This window comes from Rissa tridactyla, chromosome 8 (assembly GCF_028500815.1).
Source record: "Rissa tridactyla isolate bRisTri1 chromosome 8, bRisTri1.patW.cur.20221130, whole genome shotgun sequence".
Taxonomy (NCBI): domain Eukaryota; kingdom Metazoa; phylum Chordata; class Aves; order Charadriiformes; family Laridae; genus Rissa; species Rissa tridactyla.
Genome location: NC_071473.1, coordinates 1,782,590 through 1,799,331, shown reverse-complemented (window position 1 = coordinate 1,799,331; position 16,742 = coordinate 1,782,590). Strand labels below are relative to the sequence as shown.

The 16,742-nt window shown below is 45.8% G+C and overlaps 1 protein-coding gene across 6 annotated transcripts in view; it reads left to right on the top strand.

Annotated features, from left to right (window-relative positions):
* PDGFA (platelet derived growth factor subunit A) overlaps nucleotides 1–13,484 on the top strand; it is a 36,083-nt gene extending 22,599 nt beyond the window's left edge. For 4 of the 6 annotated variants that reach the window (XR_008468133.1, XR_008468134.1, XM_054212405.1 and 1 more), the window contains one exon: nucleotides 6–2,950. Coding sequence is in view for 3 of the 6 variants with exons in the window: in XM_054212406.1 (XP_054068381.1) it covers nucleotides 6–16 (11 nt within the window). In the remaining 3 variants the exon portion in view is untranslated. Of the gene's footprint in view, nucleotides 1–5; nucleotides 2,951–4,977; nucleotides 5,152–7,730 lie in introns of those variants that run through there. The other 2 variants (XM_054212404.1, XM_054212403.1) reach the window with 2 other exon arrangements.
* Nucleotides 13,485–16,742: the final 3,258 nt, after the last annotated feature.

Here is a 16,742-nt window from a genome sequence, read left to right as displayed (position 1 = left end):
TGCAGATGTAAGGTGAAAATAAGCTAGAAAAAAAACTTCTCTCTGGGACATGGATGTACATGGTTTGTTACATTCCTGAACCTACTATGTATGGTGCTTACTGACTGTATACTTTATTTGTTCTCCTGTGTGAAAAAACTGGCTCAAAAGAACACTTAATGAGAACAAAGAGACAATGTACATTTGTTTAATGTGACATCAAAGCAAGTATTGTAGCACTCTGTGAAACAATAGGAAGCTTCCCTGTCCAAAAAAGAAAAAAAATGAAAGAAAGAAAAACAGAAAAGAAAAACAGACAGTTGAATGAATGGAGGATACCAAAAGTACTCAAAAACATGACAAAAATCTAAGTGAATAGTGGATTTCTGTCAGAGCAGTCAACGGTGCTTTATGTCAAGAAATGTGCCTGCGTTCTTGATGAAGATGGATGGACACTGATGGACTTCAGGCACAAAAAAGCAGGAATGTACGAAATGATCAAATGCCACGCAAATACTATAGAACAATACATCCTTGCTTGGTGGTGTTTTAAAAGTCTATACAAAAAAACCTTCTGGGGAGCCTTAAGTGGATTTTTTTTTTTACACCATAAAGTGATTATTAAGTTTTCTTTTTACTCTTTGCCTAGCTTTTTATTATCTCTTGGACTACATTTGCCAATAACACATATAAAAGACTGGTATAACAACAATAAGCAGAACACAAAACATTATGGTATTTCTCCTAGTGGGATGCAAACTAATGAGATGTATTAAAATAAAAATGGTATACCTATGCATAATTTTCTAGACGTTTCTTGGTTTATGTTCCCCAACCTCCCCCGTAATTTAAAGCATTACATAAAACGAAAAAAAGAGAAAAAAAGAGAGATGTGCGTAAACAAATCATAGGATATCCATGCAAAAATCTTCTTTTTTTCCTTTAAGACTTATGCCAGTTGCCTACTAGTGATATTGTGTTAGCAATTGTCATTCTTATCGGTATACGGATACTTTTATTTCACATGTTGGAGCTGTGTGAAATGTACAAATTCTTGTATCTGCATTGTACAATGTCATGGTGGCATGGGAACTACCTTGCTGCAAATATTTGAACAAAACCTAAAATTCTTTATTTTTGGTAAAATGTTATGCTTTATGTGTATTCAACAGAAATATGTGTTTTTGTAAAGGTGAAGTTTGTATTTTTATCTAAAAATTAACAGTTTTATATACCTGAGAAAGCCTGCTATGTTTTCTTGAACCAAAAAAAAAAAAAGAAAAAAGAAAAAAAAAGCATTTTGTGGTCATATTTTTGTAGTAGAATAGCCCAAATAACATCAAAATCTATTTTAATTATAGCAGGGCAGAGAAAATACTCTGGCACCGGCTCCTGGGCTTTCACAGTGCCAAAGGATTAAATGTTCAGTGCCCCACGGATTACAGTGGGAGCCACGCGGCCGAATCCTTCTGCACTGCCTTGGAAACGCAGGGCTGTGCCAGGTGTGACACGGCCACGCGCTTGGCCAAAGTCACTGCCCCACCCCAGTAGTTTGCGTTACGTACCCTTTGTTTTAGTTGGATTATCACATTGGAGATGTAAATTGAACTACTGGATTCTTCTGTTTGTGAAACATCTACAAAGAGATGAAAGAGTTTTCTTAGTTTGGAACAACAAAAAAGTTTGTCTCGAAGACAGTGTTTCCGCTCAAATAAAAAAATATCTTCAAATGTGAATGAACTGCAGAACCTTTAAAACAACAGAAGAGAGAGAGATTTCTGACCTTTCCAGTTCTTTGAATACGGTTCAAACATTCCCCTCCTGTTCCTGTAGCTATGTCCAATTTCAACCAAACAAAGCAGTGTTGGCTAACAGGCATTATTGGCTTCAGATGCTAATGCAGAGATAGAGTTAGTCACCGTTCTATTTTGTGATCATCTTCCCAGTGTATTTGTTGAGCACCAAAACTGGAAATACATTTAACTAAGATTGTCTGTGCTTGTTTTCCACTAAGTGTACTGTTCACGATGTTATGCACATGAATGTATGTGTCTGCGTTTAAAAAAAGTGTATAAAATGTAATTTATATATTTATGTTTCAGTGGGATGCCAATAATGTTGCTCCGTTCCTTTTTTGTCTAAAAGATATCTAATGAAAAAAAAAACCATATATCCATTAAAATCATGTAGATGAAAAAACATTATGTGACCCACTCAGACACTGTGCAGGTATGAAAGGATGTCAAAGTCACTTAAGTGGAATAATTTGCAAAAACAGCTTTTTTGGAGTCCTGTGGTTGCACTGGCATAAGAAGGTCGCATTCACATCTGCGGGCCAAGTTCCCTGGAGTAACTCCGCTGAGTATAATGGAGGTCTGCTGATTTACATCACCAGTGAGTCTGGCCCTATATTAAAGTCGTGGAAAAAAGGCAAACCGAGCGGCATGCATTTTATTGGTGCCAGCAAATAAATGTGTTACGCAAATTTGGAAAACCAGGAGAGAAGGAAGACTGAATGGAGTCCTTTCCAGTTGTTGTTTCTTTGAGACTTGTCGTCTCGAGTTAATTTTGTTACCAGGAATGAAGCGCACACGCGTCTTTGTTCGCAAGCACAGTGTTCATACGGCATGCAGCAGAAAACACAAAAATCTCAGGGCTATATTCTCAGCTAGTATAAATTGGCAAACGTTTTAGACTTCAGCTGCCCCTAAGCTAATTTACATCAGATGAGGATCCAGTCCGTGGTTTTTTACAATATGAGGAGGAGTGTCATGACATGAGCATCACTTGCTGTAGTCCAGCTGAGATACTGCCCACCAGCCTTGGAACATCACAGGCCCTGGTAGTAGTCCTCCTCTGAGGTGGCAGATACAACCAGAAGGAACAGTACCATTAAAGATTGTGACGCAGGAGACATCAATTCAAAGTTAAGTTGGACATTTCAAGGGCCATATCCTCAGCTGGTGTAAATCACCACCACTCCGTTGCCTGCAATGGAGCTGTACCAGCTTACACCACTTGAGGGGCTGGTCCCTCATTCTTGCTCATCCCTTTCACAACTCGGTCCTGCAGGGATCTCGGATTGTCGTGTACTGTTAATGTAATCCTGTGTTCTCTAATACTTAAGCACAATAAGTGAATATAAGAATGGGTGTCAGACTTAACTTTGAATGTCCAAGCTCTGAAATGGTTTGTTTCACCATTGTGGCTGTAAATTAAACAGTTCTCTGTGCATTTGTGAATGCCGTGTCATATCTTCTTCCGCTGTCTGCTGGAGGTGGACTCCATCTGGACTTTTGAAGTGCAGCATTTGGAGTGTTAGAGGGAAGGGTGTGAGCAATTGGAGCCCCAGGAGATCTGATTGACAGCTCTGTTATTTGTGGGGCGGGGGGCGAGTAGGGGACTTCATGAAGGAGTTGAAGATGGTGGTTGTGAGTCACATTTCCGTGCAATCCTTTAACACCTTGTCGTTTTTGTCCGTGCACATACCAGGCAGAGATTTGGGGGTAAAAGGTTTTTCTGTTTTACATTTTGCAGTCACTTCCTCTGTCCAGAGATTCAGAAGTTGTTGGTCTGATTTCATCCTTTTTGAGGTCTTTTCTGGTCAGAAAATCTATGTGTGGTGGACTGTCCAAGGAGAATCTCAGTGTTGCAGTATGGTGCATGATCGCTGGTTCTCTGGTCAATTCATTACATTTAATTCTGTGCTTCACCTTTCCAGAGCTGCCCTGCAGTTGCTTTTGTTGAATGAAACCAAGGATTACATACCAGTTTGCTTTCCTTTTCTCCTGTCCTCCGTCCTGCTTGGCGTCTGCTTTATTAGACAGTGCACGGTGACTACAGGCAGTTGCTGCTCTCCGGCCCTGGAGGTTCCTAGGCAGCTGCAGCACTTCTGTGTCTTTGAGCTTAGGCTTTTTACTCTGCTTGGAACAGCATCTCACGGTCTCCTCCCTCTGACGGGCTTCAGCATTCCGGCTGTGAGGTTCTCTCGGCTGTCCTCGGGTCCATCTTGCCTGTCTGTGGTCTGCTTGCCAGCTATTCTCTGCCTGACTTTCCTGTCCCTCTCTTTCTGTCTCTCAAAAATGATTTTCCCTTCCTAGGATCTGTCTCATCACATCTCTCTCCTCTCTCCTCCTGCCTGACAGAACAGCCTTTGATCTGTTTATCTCCAAATCAATTGCTTTATCTAGGCATGTGCCCCGAGATCCCGTCTCCCAGGCCTGCGGGCCCGTAACTGACCCCCACACGAAAGACAAATGTTGTTATAGAGACACGGGTTTGTGGAGAGAAAAGATTCATCTTTGCGTTTGGAAAAATACTCATTACTGAAGGCTCCCTGCTAAAGCTCTGTCCAATTCCAGCAACAGTGTGACTCTGGACTGGCAGTATTGAAGCTGTTCCAGACATCTGACAGTTCAATTAAGATCAGTGGCCCCGTTTATAATTTAATTTGAAAGTGTACCCAAAAGCAAAGATGAAGTTTCAAAGCTACCTCGGATTTGCATGCTCATATTTTACTGTAATGTGAAGGAAATCATGTTTGTAGGCCCCTTCCAGAGCTTTGAAAATCTTACCCTGAATATATTTATCTGACCCTGTCTTGGGCTGGAAACTCTGGTTGCTTTAAAACAGAAACAATGTGGAGGTTTTCAATGAAGTCACTTTCTTGGTGTTTCTCATACGCAGCTTCTAGTGCTAGCAGATGTCCGAGTCAGGTAAAAATAGTTTAAAGCCATAAGAATCCCACTTCAGTTTGCCTTGATTTCAGGTAACAGAGAAAAGCCTATCAATGTTGCGTTCCTCAAAAATCAGCCTATGTCTTGTATTTATTATTTCATTTAATTACTGTGTGTTTTCCCACATTGTAGTAGCAAGGTATTATTCCATGTCTGAGCTTTTCTGTGCCGCTCTTCGCTGTAGCATCTCTGCGGCACAGCCTTGGACTGGTTTGTACTCGTATCTCCTCTGAAATAAAGAACTATTGTTATCCCATTTTAGGCGAGCCCGAGGCATGGAGAAATGACTGTGCAAGGTCACACAGCAAGGCTATGGCAGGACCAGGGATAGGACTCAGATCTGAGTGCTCATCCAGTGCCCTAAATCCCACGACCATCTTCCCTTTCCAAGAATGAATCCTTGCACCCTTAGAGCTAAATACTGAAAAGATTGAGGGTAAGTCATTTTGCCTAATTATTGTGCATTGGATACTTGATCAAAACCACTGCCGTATCGTCAGAGAATGTAGTGACTGATGAAAATCCAGCTTTCTGGCCATGCAGTTGTGCAGCCTTTTATGCTATCATGAGCTAGTCATTTCCCGCATCTCTGAGGAGTCAACCTTTCGTGACTTGCAGTGACAGTTATGCACATAGAACAAGTCAAGACTCAGATTTTATGGGAATTTACAAAAATTCAGTGGACAATTTTCATTGTACTTCCCTTCAGTTCAGCGTCTCTCACTCCTTTTATGGTGTGGGTAACATTTCCTAAGGGAACTGTTTTTATCGTGGGCCCAATCCTGAATTTTTTTCCCAGGCCCTAATGTGGAAAAGCACTTTAAGCGGTGCCTGTGTTTGCCCTTCCTCAAACCAGTGCCTGAGCGTGCTTGTAACTTCAGACAAACATCCCATTGACCTCGGGCAAATGGAGCAGAGTCGATGCTGTATTCCTGTTTTTGAGTAGGGTGTGCCTTCCCGACCCGGGGATTCCAGTTGTGGGATTGGGGTCTTCGTGCTCCTAGAGAGTTGAACTATGTTTTAAGCAACTCCAAAGATGAAGTAACAAGACCAGAATATACAACTAGAAAACCAGCTGGGAGAATTGCACTCTCTTCTGCTCCTATGAAGGTTGCCATTTTGAAATACATATTTGTTCTTTTTCGGGAAAGTACTTTTCCTGGTGTGGGTGGATTCGGGACTGCAATTACTGATGCCAGTGATCCCATTTAAAATTATCTTTTTATGTACCTCAGAGAATATAATTTGAGAACTCACAGTCATATCCATAACAGACAAATTTGAGATGAGAAAAAATAATGAGCGTGAATTTCACGTGAAAAATGGCAGTTTTTAGTTTAGGAAAAAAAAAAGGAGTTAGAAAACAAAATGAACAAGACCAAAAGGTTGGTTGTTCATTTTTCAGTTGTGGAATGTTACCTGTCCCTTTAGTCATTCGAATTATTTGCTGCATCAGACTAAATTATGTGCTGAAGTCGCTCACTACAACACGTAAAAAGTTATGGCTGGTTCTCGTTGAGCTGCTCCCTATTATCACGGCATATGACTGCGAGGTGGGGCCTGCAATCACAGTTGTAAATCAAAGACCAAGTCATAGGTTAGGTACTGTTTTCCTTAGATACTGTCTCTAAGTTTGTTTTCTGTGTGCTGGTCTCTTGCGTGACGTTTGGTGAGCTTTTCAGTTAGGTGTAAAGTCAAGAATGATAGTTCCCAACCTGAAACTAAGGAAGTGCTTACTCCTAACCTTGTTCCTAATCAATAGATTAAATTCTGGCAACAGCCTGGTGGTAGAATTTCTGTCACTGAAGGTTTCAGTGTCGTATTCTTCCAGTGTTCTTCTTCCCCTACAGGGGAATTCAGTCATTATTACATTCGACTCATTAGCGGGCCATCAAATCTGACTTGGTTCGAGTTTCTAACATCTAAAAATTTCTGTTTGGTCTGATATTTGTGTATGCTAAATGTCTTCCAGGATCTTAGATAAAAATACACAAAGAAAGGCTGATTTGGGTACTTCAGCAGAAAAGAAATGCACATGATGAAGGCTGGAGTAGTCCCTCAAGCAGGGAAATACAGAGCCAAGCCTGTAACAAGTGTTGCACGCTCATCTTCCCAAGATCAGACCTGGTATTTTGGCCTCTACGTGCTATCTTTGATCTTGCATAATGAAGGCAACTGGTTTTACTGTCCATCTTTGAAATTGAGAGTAGCTGTTAAGATCAGATATGCAAAAACCAGGAGCACCCAGAGATGCAGTGGGCCCATAGCGCTTGAAATCCCCCAGGGATTTTGAAAACGTCTTGATTCTTGAAAGCAATCACAAAGAAGTAGAAGAAAAGCATTTTAAACACTTCTGAAAATCCCACCCCGGTTAATTTGGCAGGTGAAAAAAGAATCCAGGAAATACACTACACCTAATGATCATTCAGTAAGAAAGTAGGTGTTCATGGAAAATGCTCGTGCTTAAATCTTTCAGCAGTTAATGATCATCTTTATAGACCATAATACTTGAATACGTCACTTATCGATACATCAGGGCTTGGATGAACTTTGAGTCGTATGAAAATGGGACACTCCTCATGCCAATGGGAGCTCTTTGTTCTAGTAACTCATCAACCAATTACATAATTGGCCAGGTCACTGGCTCGCATAAATAGGTACAACTCCAGTGACTTCGCTGGAGATGACAGTTACCTGAGAATTGACCCGAAAGTCTTGCCACGAAGTAGATAATGGGTTCATATTTTGCTGTTTAGTGGTTTTGTAAAAATAGACTAATTTCCTGGAGCAGTTAAAACAAGAAAACCTGGAAAAGCAATTTCCCACAGAGACTCATCCACGCTGGAATTTGCCGAGGTCCCCGGACATGAACATGTGCTGTTCGAAAACATAAACCAGCAACTTTGTTTAGGGAAGCCTCTGACCTGTCAAAAATGTAAAGCATTTGTTACCAGACTTTTCCTTGGCAATTAGCGGGTAGAATTACTCATAGAAATTGTTTTGTTTGCTCACAAGGGGAGAAGCAAGACATAAATTCAAGATATCCCCAGCTTGACCACAAGAAAGAAGACTGTTGAGAGAGGGCCTGTGGGTGAAGTGCTGAGCGGCCTCAGCTCCCTTTGGGGATGAACTCAACTTGTAGACCTCAGTGAAGTATCAAGAGCCCTCCAGAATTGCTGGACATCCCCTGGCTGGGATTTTTTCCAGCAGTCTAAGGGGTTTGAGCATCCAATTTAAACTCATTTGTACAAGACTTTCAATAAACCACAGTTGGCTTCAAACCCCCTCTCTCTGTGTCCTACAGAGAGGCTAATTTTGACTCCAGGCTCTTGCCGTGAGCGTCGCCGTCCTTTCCAAGGTAGCCTTGCTCAAGCCCCAGGTTAGGTGTCTGCTGTTCAGTGCGGGTGTTTCCTAGCAGTGACTTTCCAAGCGCCTGTTGCCTGCCCCATTCACTGCTGGGACAGCCCGACATTTCAGCTGGGGAGTCCTCCTTACTCCAGCCGTGCTTCACCTTCAGGGTGCAGCACTTCAGGGGAACCAGGAGATGCCTCCTTGTGCTCCAACAGTCCTGCCTGAAGACACATCCTCCCTGGCTGCCACCGAGCACTGCAGTTTCTCCCTTTCCCCTTGCGTTCAGGGCTGATGGCTCCCCAATGCCTATCTGTCCTTCGTGCAGGGGCGGGTCTCGTGGTGCAAGATGTGGTTGAGGAAACCTGGTGTCTACTTGGCAGCAAGATTCCCGTGCAGACTGGGCTCTGTGCTCATACACTTGGGAGTGAAGACCCTTCTTGGTGCAAACTCACCCACAGTCAAATAAGCTGCTCAGAGGTCTCCTTGGAGCCAGGAAGCTACTCAAAGATGTCACCAGGATCTGAATTCTCCCTTGGCTGCAATGGGTTTCCACAGCAAAAGTGACAGGACCAGTTTATCACAGATAGATAGAGTGGTTTCTTTAACAGGCCATGTATGAGTCCTGCAGGTTAATGCTCAGCTCGCATACTTTACTGATTGCCACAAATCCTGCTTTTAAATCAGATTGTCACTACTTGTTCGGGGATGTCTCATTCTCTTACGTGCACTTCAGAAGAGCTTGCCTGGCACCTTGTATCCATTTGTTGGGAAGAGCCTGCGGGCCGGTCCAAGATGGTTAGGCTGTGTCTGCAGATCTGATGGGGGTTTGGGGACCTTGCAGCCGGGGTTAGCGAGCACGGATGTTTCCTGTTAGCTCCCTGCATTCCCCTAAGTTGTGATTCAGCAGGAGAGTCAGTGGAAAGTTGAACTTGAGGCATGTGAGATGTTTCTTTGAAGTTACTCGTGCTTGAAGTTAGGCGTGATCTGAGTTGGCTGGCTCAGCTGAAGCCCTGAAGAACCTACTGTGCTAACAGAGCGCAAGCTTAGTCTCTTCCTTTTATGCGTTGCCTGGAGTGATGGTAGTTTCAGAAGCCATCTGCAGCCTTGCAGTAAACTCTTCCATAGTACTGAGGGAAATCTTTAACTATTCAGTGGCTTTCTGTCACCAAGCTCAGCTCGGCTGGAAAGCCCATGGCAATGCCTGCCCTCTCTGGGCCTCTGAGGGCTCTTCCTTCCTTATTTTCTTTAGCAGGTTTCTTTTCTAAGGCAAGTGAAAAAAAAAAATCTCAAAATAGTACCTTAAAAAGGTGGGAAATCAAGCAGATCATATAATCTTGATTCCTTTATCTCACTTAATTAAGGAGAGGTTTGCCAATAGTGATCTGGTATTTCCTAAAACAAGCATACGTGAAGAACACTTTGAGCAACTTCAAAAGAATTTTCAGGCTAGATCAGGAAAAGATAAAACCAGAAGTGGAAACTTCTAATACACTTTATAGCTCATTACTTACAGGAAGTACATTGTTGCATAGGATACTAATGAATTCTGCAGGATGAGGTTTCCAAATGGAAAAAAAATGGCACCTTCTGTATATTGGAGGAAAGGTCTCAGGGTTCTTTCAGTTATGGTGGTTGCGCAGTTGATGGGCACAGTCATATCAGCTGGAAAGTTTCTGTTTCTGGGAAGAGGCTTTTTAAAGTTTCAGGTGTGCACGCCGGCGAGTTTCTGTAGCAACTTCCTGGTCCAGCTGCAGAAAGTGATAAAGGGAATGGTAAAGGTCTATCTGGTTTTCAGCTGCCCTGTTCTGCACCCTGGGAGGCAGAAGCCCCGCATTGCCTGTGCCTGGCTGCAGGCAGGACGGCAGGAGAACGTTTGAATGACTAAGGATGGACGCGGTAACGTTGGTGCTGATGTTCTCAAGCGGGCAGCGAGGCCAGCCAAGTGAGCAGAGCAGAATGCTCAGATACTCAGGATGCTCATATTTACCAGTGACACTTGTCTGGAAAATTCATATTTGGCAGACTCACTCTTAATTAACTCAACTTAAGAAGTAATCCTAAAATCCTGGGCTTGTACCAAGGCCTGAATCCCAAGCTACTGGATTTACTGTGGGTGAGTTGGTGCTCTCAGAAGTGCTGTGAAACAGGAGTATTTCATATTCCTAAAGCCTCCAGAGATCCTACAGATGACAATTAAGGGCTTTGTAGTGTTTCAAGAGTTCCCTGGTGTAAGCGGGCCCCTCGATGGTGACCAGAGAGTGGAGGGGCTGTGTCCGGACATGCTGTCCCCAGGGTAGGACCAGCCGGTGTTGGCTGCACCAGTGTCACATGCAGGGTTTTGCAGACATGCAGGTCACCCTGCTGTCCTCCACCATGGGGACACGTCCCTCGCCAGCCCTTGTATTTCACTCCGACTGGAAGGATAGCTTTGCTCTATGTATGAACATATTTTAGGCAGGACTGAAGCACACGGGCGGTGAAGCTTGGGCATTTTTTTCTTCAATACCAGCAGGCTTTTTAACTATCGGGTTAGTTGTTCTTTGTAGCTTCAGGCACCTAGATACTGCTGAACTTGTCACTGGAGGGCTGTCTTACTGAAAATCAAGAGGTGCTTGCCCTTGTGAAAGTTTCTGCTTGTGCTTGGAAGTGAGATTTGGGCTCCTAAATCACAAAGATGCTTTTGCAAATGTTGTATCTGTCTTTCTGCTTCTCTGTAAATCAACCTGCTTGGCCTGAGCTGAATGTTTCAATAATAAACAGCTGAAGGACAGTCTGATGGCTTCTTTCTGAGTCTTTCCCTTATGGAGCGCTTGGGGTTACATGGCATCTGCTCTGACCTTAAGGACCTGCTTTCTGGAGGCTTTTTTACGAGGCTAACAAACGCCACATTTTAACTAGCCGTTAAATAAGCCAGTCAGTGGTAACTATTCAGGACAGGGATTAGAAGAGTATTCTTACTGGGATACAAGATGGCTCTGTCCGTGTGCTGGCCAGGGATGAAGGGCTGGAAAACTGTGTGGTGGAAGAGACTATTAATGTGATTTTCCACAACTTTCCTTGCAGCTGCATTTTTGAGGAGAGAGAGATGGCTAGGCTTGCAGTAACATGTTGTGCCGTCATAAATGCTACAGCCACCATCTGTTTCCAGCCCACGACTTGAAAGAAAACTGAGCAGTAATCTCATAATTCACATGAGCGTTTTACACTTGTGAACCCTTCCCAACCTTTGTCTGATAATGAGGGGAGTGCATGGTGCTAAGGTTTGTATTTTTCCTGCACGTATTAGTGTTTATTTGTATGTCTCTTTCTGTTTTGTTTTGGTTTGTGGTGGGCTTTTTTTTCCACGGACCCATAAAAAAAATTTCTCTGGGAGGAAAATCGGACCAGTTCCACAGTCAAAAGAAACATAATAAAGGCGAAATCCCAATTCCATTGACCTTGCTGGCAAATTCTCCAGGAGGAGGTGCATTTAACAGTCCTGGCTGTGTCTGTCTTGGTTCCTTGTCGATTAAAAGCAAGCAAGCCATTAGAAAGTGAAGTGGGAGGTTGCTGAACTGCCCTTTCCCTGCAGAAACAGAGCTGCTAGAGTAGCTGGACATGCGCATTTTAAACCCGCGCCATCAGATAGGATGGTAATGGTAGGTTGGATTTTAATGAAAACAAATTCTTCTGCTAATCTTCGCTTCGGGCTGGCCCTGGGTGGGATTACGGATACCACCTGCTGTGCCAAAGACACGCTCAGGGGACGGACGCAAACATCTGAGGGTGACGCTGGTGAGCGATGGCAGCCCGTCCTCTCGCAGCACCCTCGGGGAAGCCGAGGAGCGGAGATCATTTAGTCGATGGAAATACTGCTCTCCTCCAGCCTGCAAAGCAAGGCTGACATCGTTAAGGATTTCTTTTTGGCTGTTCTGCAAAACCAAGGGCTGCTGTTTCGCTGGGCCTCCTCTCGCCTTTGGACCCAATTTGCACGCCTCCTCCGAGCACAGCCGAACTGGCTGAGTAACTCCTGCTCTCCTCTGGCCTTAGAAACAATGACTTCCATCATCTCGACCAGACGGCAGAGCAGTTTAAGGATGAAAGGGCTTCTCATTTCATATATCCCGCTGCTGCTAGAACTATAAATCCTTGCTGGACTGAGTTTGTAGCAAACTGCTACTGCAAGCAAGTGAAATTTATTTTGTGTTGTCATATGTATGGTCAAACTGTCCAAGAAGTTGCCAAACAAAGAACCAAGCTGCTGATGGGCAACCCATTCAATCTGTTCTCATTTTATTTAAAAATAATAAATAACTATCAATCAAAGGAACTTATTTTGACATGCGGTCCCTGTTGGGTGATCCTCAGTTATCTCCAAGATGTGTCCATAAGTGGAAGAAAGCTGCCAGCTGTTGCCAGGTTCAGCAGACGTGACGTGAAGTTCCACCAAGAAGAGGTTTGTGGGCTCGCTAGGGTTGGGGACAGGTGAAGGGACACTGTTTTTTAGCACTGCTTGCTGTGCTGATTGTGTTTGCTCAGGTAGAAGGGTGCGCAGAGGCCACATCCAGCTGTGTTGACCTCTGCTTGAATCAATGACAAAGCTTCGTGCACCTGTGTACGGCAGTGGTCCTTCTTCTGTCTTGCAGTTTGGTCAAAGATGGATTGTTGGTGGATCTCTGAGATCTAGAAAGTGTCTGTTTTGGTGCCTTGTGGTGGTAGATGAGCTTCAAAGAAGACAGGAGAAACTCTTCAAGCTGATGGGGTCTGAATCACATATAATTTCTGTATCATTTTCTTAGAGAGTGAACAAGCCTGGAAAGTTACCTTATTTTTATTTTTTACCCAGGCTAATTAGTTACAGCTGGGGGTGTTGAGCTGTCGTATCAAACAGCCTTTCCCTGCTTACTCCTGTCGTCCTGCTGGATTCACTCCCCGCAGCCTCCCACCCCCTCATCTGTAGTTTACGGCCGCATCCGAAGCGTCAGCCTGGCACACGTGGTGCCACGAGCCTTCTCCCTGCCGGGGCGCATGGGGGGCTTTGGCGTCCCTGGAGTTACAAACATCTTCCCCGATGCTTGTTTTTGCATGAGAGGGGGAGAGAGAGGGGGCACGGGAAGGGCAGTGGCAGGGAAGGCCTCTGACACGAAATTCCCGGGAACAGGATTTGCACATTTTATGACTGTTCAGATGGAAATGCGAGGGAGCTGAATTATTACTCCTTAATCCTGCTTTCTCACTTTCCTCCCAGCAGCCTCCTCCCCTCCAGCGTAGGTAATGCAGAAGCTTATAAACAAATCCCACCGCCTGAAAAATAGGAAAGGCGGGGGGGGAAACCAGGACCTGGGTTGGGGCTGTGATGGATAGACAGGTGGAAGGCAGGCACCAGAAGGGAGGATGAATGGCCAAAGCCTTTGATGGAAACACTAAAGGGCTATTGAAAATCCAGGGGGTGGGGGGAGGGAGGAGAAAGAATAGCAGGAGGAGGGAAGGCAAGGGAGCCGTGCCCCCCTCCCCCCCCCCCGCCCTCTTTCTCAGGATGTTGAAAGTATTTGTCCTTCGTTACAAAATGATTGAACTGCCGCCAGGCCAGGCCACCCTTCCAGCCATTGCACTGGGAAACTGGCACTTCTGAAAGCCTCCTCGCCTCTCAAATTTTATAGCTCTCCCCTTTTTGTGGGATTTTTTGTGTGGCGCTACTTGCAGGACTGCGTCCAGATTTGCTGCCTATCAAGGAAACTATATTTTGTTGCTCTGACAAACACGGAATGCAGGTAATGAAAGGAAGAATTAAAAAATAAAGGCCCATTTTTATCAGAACACCCAGCTGTCCGCCTTTTATTGAGTTAGAATTTCATGCATTTGGTATTCGCGATGTTGCATTAATATTCCCTTGGTTTATCTTTAGCGCTTTTTGAAGGAGGAATTTCATCGTATAAATAAAGCTTCTACTTTATTGATGTCTCTGTGCGTGCAGAAGCGGCGCCGGTTCGTCATAGTCAGAGTAGTGAGGATGATCCTGTTATACCATAATTAAAATGGTTTTTGCACCAGACGGATGCAGACAACAGTGGGAAAAGATAATCTTTCCCCTTTGCAGAAGTTCTCTGGTGTCTGTGTCCTGCAGGATCTACCGATGGGAAGAACTATTGAAGAGCTGCATATGAGATTGTTATTGCTGCCGGGGGCTGGTTTTATATCGAGTATTTATATGTGTGTGTGTATATAAGCCTGATGCTTGGGAAGGACTGAAGCCCTGTGTGTTCTCAAGAATTAGATGGAGGTGTCTGCAGATGCCTCCTCCACCCAGGGGAGGACCCAGGGCAGCGGGGGTCTGCCCTGTGCCACCTGTGTGCCATCGCTGTCGGAGCGCTGCCCCGGCTGGGCAGGGTGGGGGTGCTGGCAGTGCCCTGGGCTTTGCTGGGCGCTGCACGTCACAGAATCAGAGAATCCCAGAATGGTTTGGGTTGGAAGGGACCTTAAGGCCACCCCCTGCCCTGGGCAGGGACACCTCCCACCAGCCCAGGTTGCTCCAAGCCCCGTCCAACCTGGCCTTGAACCCCTCCAGGGATGGGGCAGCCACAGCTTCTCTGGGCAACCTGGGCCAGGGGCTCACCGCCCTCACAGCAAAGAATTTCTTCCCAATATCTGATACAAATCTCCCCTCTTCCATTTTGAAGCCATTGCCCCTCGTCGTGTCACTACATGGCCTTGTAAAAAGTCCCTCCGCAGCTTTCCTGGAGCCCCTTCATTCCTCCCTCCCACCGGCCGCACGGCCCCAGGGTCGCTCCCCGAGTAAGCCGTGCAGCCGGCTGTCCCATGCCTCCGAGCTCAGGCCCCGGGACGAGGTGTCTGACAGGCTGGCCATGCCCCATCACCGAAATAGGGCTAGGAGGGCAGAGAGGCCATAGGCAACCCCCGCCCAGCTGAACGCTTCGGGGGCTGCGCTTGCTCGCCAACCCACTGCCGCTGAAAGCAAATCTCTCCACTAACGTAACTTTGCAGCAGCACTTTCTGCCTAAACATCTCCGGTGCCTGCTTATATCCACGAACGTTCTCAGTGCCCCCCGAGGGAGGTGACGCTGCCTGTGTCCCCCCCTCCGAGAGCCGAGGCAGGGTGAGCGATTGCTCGGGGTCCGATGGGGAGTCGCAGGGGACGGAGCCTCTGTCTCCTGCCTTCAGAGGGACTCGGTGCGGTGGCCAAAGCAAACGGCCCCCGCACTCACAAAAGCGGGCCGTGGCGTGTCATTCGCACTTTGTATCTGGGATGCTGCGTCTGGGAAGCTATCGCTGCCCTCGCCAACTAACTTCTAGTTCTGGAGCGTGGGTGAGCGCTTGTCGTCGTGCCAGGGTGACACAAAGTCTAGAAATTGTGATGGCAATTCAGGTCACGGTATAACGGGGGAAAAAGTGCTGCCTCAGAAGCGTCCCCGTCTGGTGTCACTGCGAGGGATTATTCAAGCTGCAGGACATGGCTGTGGCAAAGATCAGGTTGTAGCTGATATGAATCACGCCTTGAAATAACACTTTCCTTCTTACATTGTGAAAATTGCAGAGGTATGGGAAGTGAGGGAAAATGGGATTTCCCTGGAGGTTAAAGATTTTCCTTTAATCAGCTTTCATAATGTTAATTAAACGTTTGGAACAATGGCTCGGTCCCGGGATCCGCCCGCTCTTGCATAACTATCTCACAATGCCGTTTTCACTTTCATGTTTATTTGCCAGCGTGATTCAAAGCGAGAGCTGAGCAGGACGCTCGCACCAAGGCGCTGCCTGGGCTTTGGGAAAGCTCAACTGCCCCCTTCCCTTTCCGAGAGAGAGAAGACCCAAACTCTCCCCTCCTGGGAAAGAGCAGCCCGGAGGGAACACAGCACTTTGTCCGTCATCGTTACCCCATCTGTAAATGGGGCTAATAAAAACTTACTGGTATTTTGGGACTGCTGTGTATAAATATATATCACCCACATGGAGAAATGGGTGTGTTTATAGAGCGTGTACATGGGTAGATACGCTCCGGGTAGGTATGATATATTACAGTGCCGCTTGTTCCCTGAAGTTTTCACTCTTCCTGTCCTGTAGTTGCCATGTGCCCATGGGAGCCATCGTTTCTGGTCCTTTGAGCGATGGGCTTAATATAACCGCGGCTGGGTTCACACACACGGAGAGCTCGGGGGACAGAGGAAACATGGGAAGGGTTCAGGGGCCGGGGATGGCTCTGATGTCCCCCAGGGGAGACGGAACTGCGCTGGGCATATTCCACAGCCCGGGGAGGTCCTCTTGATGCCAGCCTGGGGTGTCTCTCCTGGCGGTCTAAGACGTGTCCTGGTGGTCTGAGATGTGTCCCCATGTCCCAGAGCCAGTCTAGCGATGTGCCGAGAGCACCCACGTGCGTGCGGGGGTGTTACACGCACACAGAGCCACACCTTCGTTCTGCAAATTAGAAAAGGCTCTTTTCAAAAATAATGTATTAAAACTTACAGATGTCAGGCACTATCAGAAAAGAAAATAATAAAAGGAACCTATTCTATTTTAGGTCAAAGTGTTATCTAGCCCAAGATTTTTAAATATGTGCAAAATGCAGTTTCTGCAGAAGGACCATTAATCAGCCGCTGGAAGAGCTGCCTTTTTTAAGCTGCAAAGATGCGAAGGAAAAGCTGCGAGGGCAGGGGCAGCTCCATTTGCCCCTTGTGCTGCCGGCGG